This window comes from Epinephelus moara, chromosome 18 (assembly GCF_006386435.1).
Source record: "Epinephelus moara isolate mb chromosome 18, YSFRI_EMoa_1.0, whole genome shotgun sequence".
NCBI lineage: Eukaryota > Metazoa > Chordata > Actinopteri > Perciformes > Serranidae > Epinephelus > Epinephelus moara.
The window spans coordinates 33,619,700-33,632,463 of record NC_065523.1 but is presented as its reverse complement, the minus strand read 5'-3'; the positions used below and the strand labels follow the sequence as shown (position 1 = coordinate 33,632,463).

Below are 12,764 nucleotides of genomic sequence, written 5' to 3'. Positions count from 1 at the left end.
AAAAAGCTTGTTTAGTGGACTAACTTTGCACTTGAAGGTTGCCCGTTCACTTACGTTTTAACAGGTCTGACGCTACTATGCTCCCTGGCTGTATCTAGGCTAACGGCTAACATGCTAACTATTATTTCTATGTCACCAGTCACTTGAAACAAATTTAGGACGATAGGAGACAGGTTGAAATAAACTGAAATTTCCCTTTAATAGTAGATATACACATAACCAGCGTAGTGTCTGTGTGCATTCTTTCTACACCGTCCTGCTGATGTTTCACAGTGTGCAGTCACGTGAGCATTCAGTCTAAAATAATCAGCATGACGTGGCTTCTGAAGAAATTCTTTGCTGTTAGTTGGGAGGAAAACGACTGAATAAATAAACAGAAACAGGAAGTCACAGCAGGCTGATAGATATCAGACCTAAACAGATACAATGCTGAATTAAAAGGTTTTTTCCCCTGTTTCTTTTTTAAAAAGTCCAGTGTGTTTGCACGTAGCTGGAGACTGAAACGTCCCCCAGCAGTGAAATAACCTTGACTCAATAGTTCACTCTAATTTCCAAATATTCCCCCGCCTCTTGTTTCATGTGTTTCCCTGACACCTCTGTCTTTCATAGGGGTTTTTTTTCACTCTCTGTGGTCGCCTGTCTGTAATTTTCGGTGATCTCATCCTGGTGAAGCTTATTTTACTGTTAAACTCATCATAAATCACTCTGGATAAAAGTGCCAGCTAATGTCAAAAATATGTTCTGAGATGATAAATGATTCATCAGTGAGTGTTCGGTCTTTCTGAGCTCATTAATAAGATTTGAAAGTGTCAGTTTTAAACACATCAAAGTGTCATTGAGGTCTGATTCATTTTCTCCACTTCTGCTTCAACTTAAACTGTTCACTGCACGAGCAGGTCGCTTCACTGGCTTCAAAAAATGACACAAAATAAAAACTGAAGGAAAAGACAGTAGAATAATCTGCAACTGCAGTGGATTATTAATCTTAAAGGAACAGTTCAACAGTTCTTATGTTTGTGCCTTTTTGAAGCCTCAAATTTGGCTTTCATTTCATGCTGTAATGAAGAAAAGTTAGTCGACCATAAAGGTCTTTAGTTGGCAAGATTTCATTGGTCGCTTAGTCGCAGAAAAAACAAACAAACAGGTCAGGTTAATTTCCAGGGCTGGTACCTNACCTTCAACTCAAACCACCAAAATATATCATTTAATCATTACATTCATATCAGAAACATGCAGGAGACTAGTCGACTAATGGCCCTAAATGATGACTGTTGGTCGACTAGGAAAATTCTTAATCGGGGGCAGCCCTAGTTATTAGACCTAGAGACTGGACCCTAAGATGGCACCTATTAAAAACGATAAGAGTTGCTTGCTTGGCGCTCAGGCCAAAAAAGTTTCAAACTTCCAGGTTTACCTCTGTGATATGCAGCTCACTAAATATGCGCAGTAGTATTTCTCCTGCTGGCCCTGAAGTATACAATAACAATCACCAAATCTCTAGAAACAGAAACACATGAAGCGACATCTATCTAATTTTGCTCAAATGTTTACTGTAGCATAAAACAGGAATTTTTGGGGAAACAGCTGGTGTTTGTTGGCTTGTTTTCTTTACAACTTGATGATTCTCACTCTGTATGTGGGATTCCCCTGCCTTAATTCCCATTGTTTGAAAAACTTTTTGCACAAAGTACACAAAGCCATGTACGTGTTGCCTCGTATTGGTTTCAACCATGCTGGGAAATCTTGGTTAAATAGCCAATTTCAATTAAATTTCCCCCATCTCGTTCAGGGTACAGTGACATCAGCTTGCTATCAGACAGTGGATGCTCTGCTCTGGGCTACAAACAATATATGAGTGTTGTTGGTTTCACTAAACTGATCTGAGTGACGTTAATACAAGAGGCATTCAGTAATTAATTTTTTTATCAAAAGATGTTAAATGTTATTCTGAGATTTTTCAGTGCAACTTCAGAAACAATTTACTCCTTCCTTCTTCCTATGTCTAAGCATTTTTAACACTTTTGAAAGATTAATTTGAGATATTTTAACACCAATTTAGGCCTTGTTTTTAGATTAATAATTGAAATGCCTTCTCAGACTTTTTAAGGATCTGCTTAGCTTAGCATAAAACCTGTAAATACGGTGGGACAGCTCATCTGGCTCTGTCCAAATGAAACAAAATCTGCCTCCCAGTTTATCTAAAGCTCAAATTTGCCAACCACCAACAGGCCAGAACCTGTTTGGATGCTGGGCGCTGTTTCATCTGGCAACTGTCTCAGCCAGGATAAGTCCACATCTACCATGCCTAATGGGGCCCAGATTCAGCAACTATCAATGTTTCAGGACCTGTTTTGGTGCTGGCCTCCGATTCTTGGTCCCGCGTCTGTAATACCGAAGTCTAGGACAGACTTGGTCAAAGTAAACGGGAGCTGGCTCACATTTGGCACCATGGAGCCAGAATTGGATACCTGGCTCACTAATCACTAGTGTTAGACAATTGCCCATTTGCTAAAGGCAGCAAGAGTAAAATGTTGAATTGTCATTTTTGGATCTAAGTTAGGATTAAACAAACAAGATAAAACATTTTAATTTAAAGGTGCTAACAGGTGGATTTTATAACACACTAACTACATTTGGACAGAGCCAGGCTAACTGTTTCCCCTGTTTCCAGTCTTTATGCTAAGCTATGCTAACTCGCTGGAGCCTTATTCAACATACAGATATAAAGCCCTGTTTCTACTGAGCAGTGCAGTACACTCCCCCCCCCCCATTTCCACTGTGAAAAGTTGTGGATGGTACCAATGGAACTGTTACTAACCGTCCCCATGTTTGGTCCCCCCTCTGTTGGGGTACCTAGCACACAGATCTGGTACTAAAAGGTGGAGCTGTGAACACTGCAGTCTGATTGGTCAGTAGAGGACGGTCACTCTGCTCAGGGCTGAGTTGTGTCTGGTTTTGAGGCTCATGTAACCACTGTTCATACTGTGGAGAGTTTTATTAGTAAACTGTATATTTGACTCTCCACAAGAAAGTTATTAAGTGTATTTCCCGAAATGTCAAACTTTTCCTTTAAATCAGCCTGAAGGGTTGAAACAAATACAGGTTTAACATGCAGCACTTTGGGACCTCCCTTCTCTCAAATGTCCCGAAGGTTTCTACCAGAGAGAGAGAGACAGAGTAGGAAAGAGACATTTCATGTCCTTTAATGACACATCTGACCAAAAATAACTAAAAACACCTTCAAACCCGGCAGCTCGCTGAGAGGAGAGAGGCCCACGGCGATGTGGCGCCGTCAGCACACTGGGACATACATACAGTAATGAGGTTAGCTCCCAAATGGCACCCTACCATTCTTCAAACGGCGCTGACATTAGGCTCCATTCAAGCCGTCACCTACATAATGTAGTGCACTTCACGGCTTTCTACACTGAAGCCTGTTTTCTTCATAATGTATAAAGTCTGAACTCTGCAGAGCCAGGAGATCCTCTGATCGCTGAAAAATTAATCATGTCCAACAGGAAACGTGAGGAGGCAGTAAGAATAAAGGAAACAGGTGCTGCTGAGTAAAGCTACCAAAAATATTTCACATGAATAAAATAACTCTCCTCACTCCCGTCAGTGCATTTCACTCTATATATTTCCAGCTCTCATCCTGTTTATTACATTCAGTCTTTTCTCAGCTGCTGCTGATCAGAAACAGGCAGACTTTTTGGCACATGTTCATTTCCCCATAATATCCCACATCATTACATGGATGTTACACACAGACACCATTCAGAGGGACACAAACAATTCTTTAAAAATCACAGCTGCAAGTCACAGCTATCATCACTACCTCACTCATACCGACATTTTGTTCTCTTTCCATCCATCAGAGGGTGCAAGACGTGATGTGAGACTCACTGAACAACTCAGATCAGCTTATTCTCGTCTTCTTTTAGCATTAAATAAAAAGAACAGAGAGCAACGCCTGCTAATGCACAATGTACTCCTGCCTCCAAGGTTAAACAAGGCTGACAGGAGTAATGTTACTCATTACTTAAATAAATACAAGTCTAATTCAGATTTAATAAACTGGCTGAGTGGAGACAGACCAGATGCAAACATCTTATATATGTCGAGGGAATCCGATCAAGATAAAGTCCAGGTTGATGCTGCTACTGTTTATAAAAAGGATGGTTTTGTAAGAATTCAATAACCTAAAGAAAGTCAAGTTTTGATGCACGTTTATCATTAATTGAAAACTATAATTGCTTTTAAGGCACAGTAACATAAATAACATTTTTTTTCAAGTTCTAAATCTGTGTTGCAGTGTTTAAAGTTAAGTTTTCAATTATTCTAAGCTAAATACATGTTAGAAAATATTGAATTCCCTCTCTTTTCTTTTCCTGTAAGACATTAGAACAAGTTCAGTGACTCTTGAACCCAAGTTCGTGTACTTAAACTTGTCCAGTCATGATGTGATTTGGGGTGACTGGATTCCAGCCTGCAAAAACGGTTTGCTTCTCTTTAAAACCATCTCATAAATCCACATATTTTATTATACTCACAAATGCGTCACATTACAGGAGCTAAACACGCTCTTACTTCTGTTTCACTGTGAATTTAATGGGGCTCCTCTTATGTTGCTCCTGTTGTAGTTTTTAAATGTTTCAGTCAGTAGAGCTTTGGTTCTCTGCCCGAACCCAACTGGGCTCTGACACATCATCAGGCAGCTGTTGACGACCCGTCGCTAAGTATTGGTCGCTCTAGTTTTTGTGGTGTGTCCAATACAGTTAGCACTAGTCGGCCTTGTTGGCTGCCACTGATTTAGCATGTTCAATTCATTCAGACCAAAGATTTGCGACGAGATGAGTTGAAACAGGCAGCTACTTGCAATGCGCCGTTCTGCAACGTTCTAAAAACCTGCCAGTTTACACCAATGCAACTAGATGAGACAGCGCATCATCTCTATGCAACAACTCTCTGTACTTCTGTTCTGATTTGCAGCTTTTCAGGTTTATTTTGTGGCTGAATATAATTTGTAGCTTCGTAAAATATGAATGAGGATAGTGATAGTGAGATACTGGCTACAGCTGCATTCGTAGTAGTGATGAAACGGCGAAACACAGAAACAAAACGAGCATCGGATGGACTGTATACATAATAAATATGCCACAATAATATAAGTAACCAGTGCACCGACTCACCGTCCGACACTGGCACACGTGAGGACGGAAACAGAGGGCTAGGCAGGGACGAAGCACCTGCAGCAGCAAGCAAATACACCGTCTGGTCTTTTGACTTGACCAGCTGACTTCACTACAAGCTGATTGGTTTTAAAAAAAAGGCGACGTGCCTTACGTTCTAAACCAGCCCCCGGCGATTTGATCAGCTGAGTTGCAGGTGACACCATCAGCCTGCTTGAGTCGAGCTCAGACGGCCAGTTCACACCGCTGCAACTTTTCTCTGCAACATTCTAAAAACGGTTTCGTCTCGTCGAGAATCTTTGGTCTGAGCTGAGCTTAAGGTTGTGTTGTTAACGTGCTAACTGGCTAACTAGCTTCTTGAATCCGTCTTGTCAGTCTTCTGGTTTCCCTTTTTGAATAACGAATACAGACTACAGTCACTTCCTCTCACAAAGGCGCAGAACATACCTGCTAGTTGGCCGTTGGCTTTGTCTTTTCGGTGTGTTCGGACAAACTTTTTGGCCGAGTCACAGGCAACGTAATAGTCGCCACTAGTTCTTTGATGTTGGTTGGATGTCTGGGCCGTTATCATCTGTGTAATGTCATGAATAATGTTTGGGATGTGTTGCCATTAATCCATGATAAATAATGAAAATGTTTAGGGTTAGATTACAAGGCGCATGTCGGAGATCGTGTTACCGCGCTGAAAAGACTACTTGGCTTTGGCTTGTAATAAGTGTTTTAATTTGGGTTTTCAATCGAGCTCAGGCCCAAAACTGCTGCCGTGTTTCAAGCTCTGGTTAGACTTGGACAGATAGTATGTGTGTACATGTACCGTTGAGCCTGATTTTTCAGGCCTGATCAGAGCTCTAGCAGTCAGAGGCTGTCGGAGATTATAATAAGGAAATAGCTGAAACATATGGTCAAGAAAAATCCACGCTGACATCATCTCTCCACTCTGAATATCAACATTGTGAAATGTAACATGTATGTGACCTGTGACATGAGGTATCCTCGAAATCTGCGAGCCGTTCGTTCCCTGCAGTGAAAAACCACTTGACTTTACACTGTACAAATGTCAGGCGGTCTGTTCGCACACACATGCAGACAATAATTTCACTGTGAGACACTCAAAGGGCTTCTGTTGGCCCTCTGACAGATGCACAGCTGCTGTTCTCCACCTCCAGGGAAAAGTTCATCACAGCGGAGCCGTGACATTTGAAGGTCAGTGAACCACCAGGCTGAAGAGAGAGTGTAGAAATCTGCTACGTTTTTACTGTTTTACATAATTTCCTCCATTTTTTTTGTATCTTATTCCACTTTTTTTCCCGGATGAGTCAAATCAAAGCGAAGGAGAATCAGTCTCTCGGAGTATAAACCTTTAAAGAGTTCTTTACAGATGTCTTTCTGCAGATGGACTTGAGTCCATCAGTCTCTGCTGCCTCTCCTGGCCGGGATCTTGTGTGTGTGTAAATGCCTGCAGGTGTGTGTACATGTATGTGTGTTTACATCTGTGTGTGTGTTTTATTGTGTGTAGACATTCAGAACCCTGTAGCGTTGGCAGGTGTGTGTATATTGACTGGGGAGAGGCGGGTTCCTGATGCATGAGCGGTGAAGCTGTAAGCTGCGTACGCCACAGCAGAGCCCACCATCAGGCCTGTCATATAGGAGACTGTCATGGTGTTCCCTGGAGAGACACAGAGAGCAGAGAGTGTAAAACTGATTCAGAGAACAGAGGACAGAGAACAGAGGACAGGCTCATCCAGAGTGGATGGTATTTCTAAATAAAAGATATCTCAGGGACAGTGACATGTGAGCATAGACTGTTTAAAAGATGTGGATGTAGCCTCCGGGTTTAAAGGGTGAAGCCAATGTGAAGTGCCTGCATTCTTTCTAATGGCCAGAAGGGGGCGACTCCACTGGTTGCAAAAATAAATCTGATTGTGTAGAAGTCAATGAGATAATGACCCTACTCCTGACTAAAATTAGACTGCAAGAACATAATCTAAATGTTTCTTAAAGCCCCTACACCAACCTTAATAAGCAGTCTTTCTTGTCATATAGTTATTTATATACTGAGGTGAATAACTCACCTGCCAGCTCCCTTTGCTCGGGCGGCACTTTGCCCGCAGCCTGGATCATCGGCACAGACCCGAAGTAGCCGTTGGTGACTCCCATGAAGAGGGAGAAGAGACAGGGCCAGGCGGGATGAGACAGGGTGGGCGCGTCGGCCGGGTACACACACATGACGAACAGAGGGATGAAGACCACCCTCAGACAGGAGAAGAAGAGCAGGCGGCCTCCGGACCAATCGTACGGCAGCGCTGCCAGGATCTGAGAAGAGAGCAGGGGTGTGTTTCAGTAATGCTGGGGGTGAAATTTTCTTCTGCTTTGTGGCAGAAATTTTGCAAAACCAGCACAAGTCTTAAAGTTAAAAGTGAAAGTTGAATAGTTCTGGAAGTCATGGCATACGAGCTGCTCATGGCACTTGCTAGAGAGCACAATAAAGAAGTAGAAATTTTCCCCTCTCTATTCTTTGCTCTATTTTATCAAGACTTTTTTCTTTTTACCTCTAAGCTACCTTAATTTCCCTTTCCCATTTTCTTTTTAATTTGTCGTCTCCCTCCTTATCCTTTTTCTTTTTACCCTCGTTTGAACAAACTGCTAAATTTGCAGCGCAGACAAAGTCAAAGCGAACAATTAGAACATTTTTTCACTCAACTTTTTTCCCTTTCCAAGTCAAAATTATGACTTAAGGACACCAGATAAGCTTTTATTTCTGAATGTTCAGATGAAGCCTTTGAGCGAAGTGCTATTATTCAAAAATAAACCAGACTTTCTTCCATCCTTACTCTCAGGTTTAATAAATGGAGCGACTGCTTTCAATGATTTCACAAGGTCATCTCCAGTGTTACGGTGTGACTTTGTCTCTTTCCTGTTTCCGTATGATGTACAATTAAATCCCAGAATCTCAGGAGGTGTGAAATGATAGAGATCGCCAAGAGCTACATGGATTTAGAACATAAAAGATGAGGTTACAGTAACAAATTATTATTATTTTATTTACATGCATCTCTCTGTTGGTGATCGTTAATTTTATCCAGTGAAAGACTCAAGAGAAAGTCAGTTTCAACATGAGCACGATGGTGATTTTTAATAATAATGATGACTGGGGTTGACCTCCAGCTCACCTGGTAGAGTGTGAGTCCTACAATAGGCTAACTCCTCTGCAGCAACCTGGTTTCATTCCAACCTGCGGGCCTTTGCTGCATTCCCTCAACATTAATATCTCTTTCCAGAAATCCATGACTCGGTTACTCAAGATAATCACGTTTCATGTAGGAACTATTTTCTCTCTACCGAAGTACACCTGCCAACCAGATCACTGCACAAATGGAAGCGTGCATCTATTAATGGAGGAGAGGCTCGTGACAGAGATGTAAAGACTAAGGTCCTGATCAGACAATGTGCATTTTACAACCTGAAAAAAAGGAAGTGCAGCTCATGGCCTTTTTTTGTTGAAGCCTACCCTGATCAAACAGAGCGCTTTTTACAACCTGTTGTCTTTTTGTTTTGAATTGTTCACGTCCTAAGCTTAACTGCCATTTTACTGCGAAGCAAACTCGCAGATACCTTAAAATCTGCATTAGAAATGGACAGAGGGTGTCTGTTCTAGCTCTGAGGGTTAGAGTCTGTTTTCAGATATAACGTTGGTCACAGGGAGACGGGTGTTTTCAGTTATTATAGCTGAAGTTTTATTAGGTCGAAGTTTGTTGGAACTATGCTGAAAATGATGTGAAGTCACTTCACTCCATGTGCTAATAAAGATGATAAAGGTGTAACTTGCCGTGCCCTGACAGGTGCAACAAACAACAGTCTGTACAACGTGTTCCTCACCTTGCCAACAAAGTCGGACATGTTGAAGGTGGCCATGATGAGGATGGGGAGCCACTCTCCTAACGTGGAGTTTCGTATCTCTGACTCGAGTCCGGGGAAGAGACACAGAGTGATGCTGTAGGTTACTGCTATAGACAGCATGTAGGCCCAGATCACGCGGGACACCACGTAGCGATGCAAGATCATGTCTGGTTAGAGAACACACACACATACACAGACGGTAAATTTTAAAACCCAAAGCTCTCACTTGAGCAGGTTAATTCACTGAGAACACTCCTGAATCACCAGGGGATGCATTTAAATTTCAAATCCGTCTGTTGGAGTCAGAGGGTAATTGAGCAGTGAGAACACGGGATTAAAACGGAGAGTACCGCGGACACCAGGCCAGCTCCTCCTTATCTTGGCTTTCGGGGCGTCGAATCGCACATAGGTCCCACCCTCAAAGTCCTCAATGCCATCCTCTGTAGTGGCTGGTGCTGTCCCACCATTTCCCTGAAGAAAGAAAGACACAGACACATACTTTGAATTTGCTAAAAGGAAACCTGTGTATTTTTCAGCTGGACCCTATTCTCCCATGTCTTTCTGTCTAAATGATTAATGGAGACGACACTTTTTGAAATTAGTCCAGTACTGACAAAGAGCGCTGTAGCCCGCAGCTGCCAAACAGGCTTCAGTGTAACCACTCAGGGCATGTTTGCACCATCATGTATGTCCACTAAAAGTGTTTGTTTTTGCCACTAACAGCCTCAGATTATTATCCTAAGTGTCGGACAACATTTTGAAAGGATCCCTACAGAGAATGTCCTTTTTGTCAAAGAGTAAGATCTTTTTTGTTTAACAAGAAAACAACCAGAAACAAATCTCTATCACCAAACCCACCAGACTCTATTTAAATAAACAGTTATTTTAGCAGCAATCAAAGTCAACAGAAACAAATTAAAACTCACAAAAAGCATCTTGTTTCAGCTAACCACTGTTCCAACAATCACCAACTCTGGTTTAGTTAAAATAAACCCTAAATTCATCCAGTTAGATGTGAAAACATGCTGCCTCTATACACACTAAAATTACTGCTTTTTTAAATGGAGTCTGGTAGGTTTGGTGATGGCAATTTAAGGGCTGTTTCTGGTTTAACAAAAAGGATCTTACGTTATAACAAAAAGGTTTATCTCTGTAGGGATCCTTCCATAATGTTGTCAGACACTTAGAATAATAATTTGAGCCTGTCAGTGGCAAAAACAAGCACTTTTAGAGGACATACATTGACAGTGTGAACAGGCAATGAGTGGTTGCAGCCTCTTTTGTGACTGTCTCCCTCAGTACTGGACCAATTTCAAAAACCGTCTCCATTAGTGACTTTTTTACCCTTTTTTGACAGTCACTGGCTGGCTTGGCCTGGCCTGGCGTGGTTTGTGCCGTCAGCCCAGCACTGCAGGGATTTGCATTTCCATTACAACAGCGCTACCCACTTGAAGGTGTGTCCTTAACTGGTGACGGCTTGTCTTGGCTGATGACGTCTAAAAGCAGTGAGCAAATCGACGGCATGTGTTTTTCAATGACACAGCAAGCTACCCACTTGAGGGCGGGCGGCCTGACTTTTGGATCTACTCCTGAGTAAGTCCATCTCTGGCTTGGCTTGGTGTGGCCAAGAGTGACAATGGAAAAAGGGTATAAGACAAAAACATGGGAAAATAGGGTCCAGGTTGAAAAACACGAAAGTTTCTCCTCATAAAACAAACACATGACAGACAGGAAATTCATCACTGACATTACATCAGCCTTTCACTTTTAAATCTGAATGTTTCAAATCATAAAAAACATATGACCTATCAGAAACGTCATCATTTTGTTCCTCGTTTCCTGAGACCAATTTCAAGGCCTTCTGAAGGACGTTAACAGTTCATTAAGAAAACACTAGAGGTAGCCATCACACAGTAAATAAACATATTCTCTTGCAGTGGTGTTGAACTTTAGCTGCTCAGCTTTTTTCATTAAGAATGGCTTCCCGGCTGCATGACATCAGTGCTTCATGGCAGCGGCTATTAAAGACGATCACTGTGAGTGGCTGCAGGTTGATGTAATGATGTTGGAGAGGCTGCAGACTGGACTGCAAATAAGCCCCCGAGCCACACACACACACACACACACACACACACAATCTTGTGCTTACATCTTTGTGAGGACCCTCATCGACATAATGCATTCCCTCGACCTTTACCCCAACCTTAACCATCACAACTGAATGCCTAACCTTACCCTTACCCCATCCTAAGCCACCTGGGCCTTAAAACCTGGTCTTATCCCTTGAAGAAGCGAGGACCCGCCAAAATGTCCTCACTTTCCAAAAATGTCCTCACTCTGAAAAAACGTTTTTATGGTCCTCACTCTGTAGCAAGTACATGTTCGCACATAATCAAGCCTACAAACATAAATGTCATCCTTCATACTTCATTGGAACACACAGGCGCATCCTTCTGCTTATGCACGCACATACACACACACACACACACACACACACACACACACAGACACAGGCACACACACCGATCCATTAGTTGATTAGAGGGACTTGCGGGCCAGAAGGCACCACTCTTCTTGATTATCCCTTCATATAGAGCGCTCCGTTTCCCCCGGCAACCAGAACAAAGAGCTGCCTGAATCAGCCCCCAGACGCAGAGCACGACACACACACACACACCACACCAGCACACACACACATTACTGTCAAACGCAGGGGGGGCGTCCCTCACACACTTGTCTTGAGTGTAATGGCGTACAAACACAAACACGCACACATGAAAAGATGACAGCCCGAGGTGATGTGTCTTCCTTTGAAGGCTCTGAACACACACTCGCTGTGTGACGAGGAATATTAGCTCCATGTCTTCAGGCTACAAAGTGGTGCTGCGAGCGTGAATACAGAGTGGACTTACCTCCTCGTCTGTCACGTCTTTCTCTCGCTGTCATGACTGGTCTCCTGCTCTCTGCCCTCTCTTTTTGTTTTTCACATGTGTTTTCCCCCCCTCCGTCTCTCCTCCGTGCTTCAGCAGTTTTCTCCACACCGCCCTCCCCCAAAAAACGGCCTTACAGTTTTTCTGTACAAGCAGCTTATTGTGGCCCATATTTACATTTATTGTTAGGCGATGACCCTCTAGTGACTGTAGTAATTATGACGGGAGCAAAGGAGGAAGCCCTAGTATAGACTGTAGCATCCAAGTAGAAACCCACTGCGTCATGCACATGAAATGAAAGAGTGCTCAGCAAACAAGGCCTGCCTAAAAGGATCAATATTCGTTCAAGTGTACACTATATTTAGAATATATTACCACATTACCTTGCTGTCAGACGGCCCCTTCTGACAAGGAACTAAAGCTGTTATCTCAAAGCCACCAGACTCCATTGACAAAAACAGTGATTTTACTTCGCAGAACACAGGAGTCTCTGGTCTACCACTGCCTCCAGTACTTGTAAGATAAAGCGATGCAAATACTCCAAATATACCATACAGTTAAAGGGCCAGTGTGTAAAATGGGTTGAAAACAGTGACATCAGTGGTCAAATTCTAGATTGCAGGGCTCACTCGCTCACCCCTCCCGTCGGGTAAATGACGGTGGCCTTGTAGGGACAAAAAGCCTTGCGCAGACACGAGTTTTTCAGGAGTAGGTCTATCTAGCGACGAGGTGAATGTTTATTTAGAAA

At 42.7% G+C, this 12,764-nt stretch overlaps 1 protein-coding gene and 1 long non-coding RNA gene across 5 annotated transcripts in view; one reads left to right on the top strand and one right to left on the bottom strand.

The window, feature by feature from the left end:
• LOC126405816 (uncharacterized) overlaps nt 1–12,764 on the top strand; it is a 55,743-nt gene that overhangs the window by 5,786 nt on the left and 37,193 nt on the right. The window lies entirely within an intron of this gene.
• slc29a4a (solute carrier family 29 member 4a) overlaps nt 2,816–12,764 on the bottom strand; it is a 31,375-nt gene continuing 21,426 nt past the window's right edge. For all 4 annotated transcript variants that reach the window (XM_050069748.1, XM_050069749.1, XM_050069750.1 and 1 more), the window contains 4 exons: nt 9,437–9,557; nt 9,066–9,253; nt 7,262–7,502; nt 2,816–6,855 (listed from right to left, as the gene is read on the bottom strand). In XM_050069748.1, coding sequence (XP_049925705.1) covers nt 6,710–6,855; nt 7,262–7,502; nt 9,066–9,253; nt 9,437–9,557 — 696 coding nt within the window. In that variant the 3' untranslated portion in view covers nt 2,816–6,709. The remainder of the gene's footprint in view (nt 6,856–7,261; nt 7,503–9,065; nt 9,254–9,436; nt 9,558–12,764) is intronic.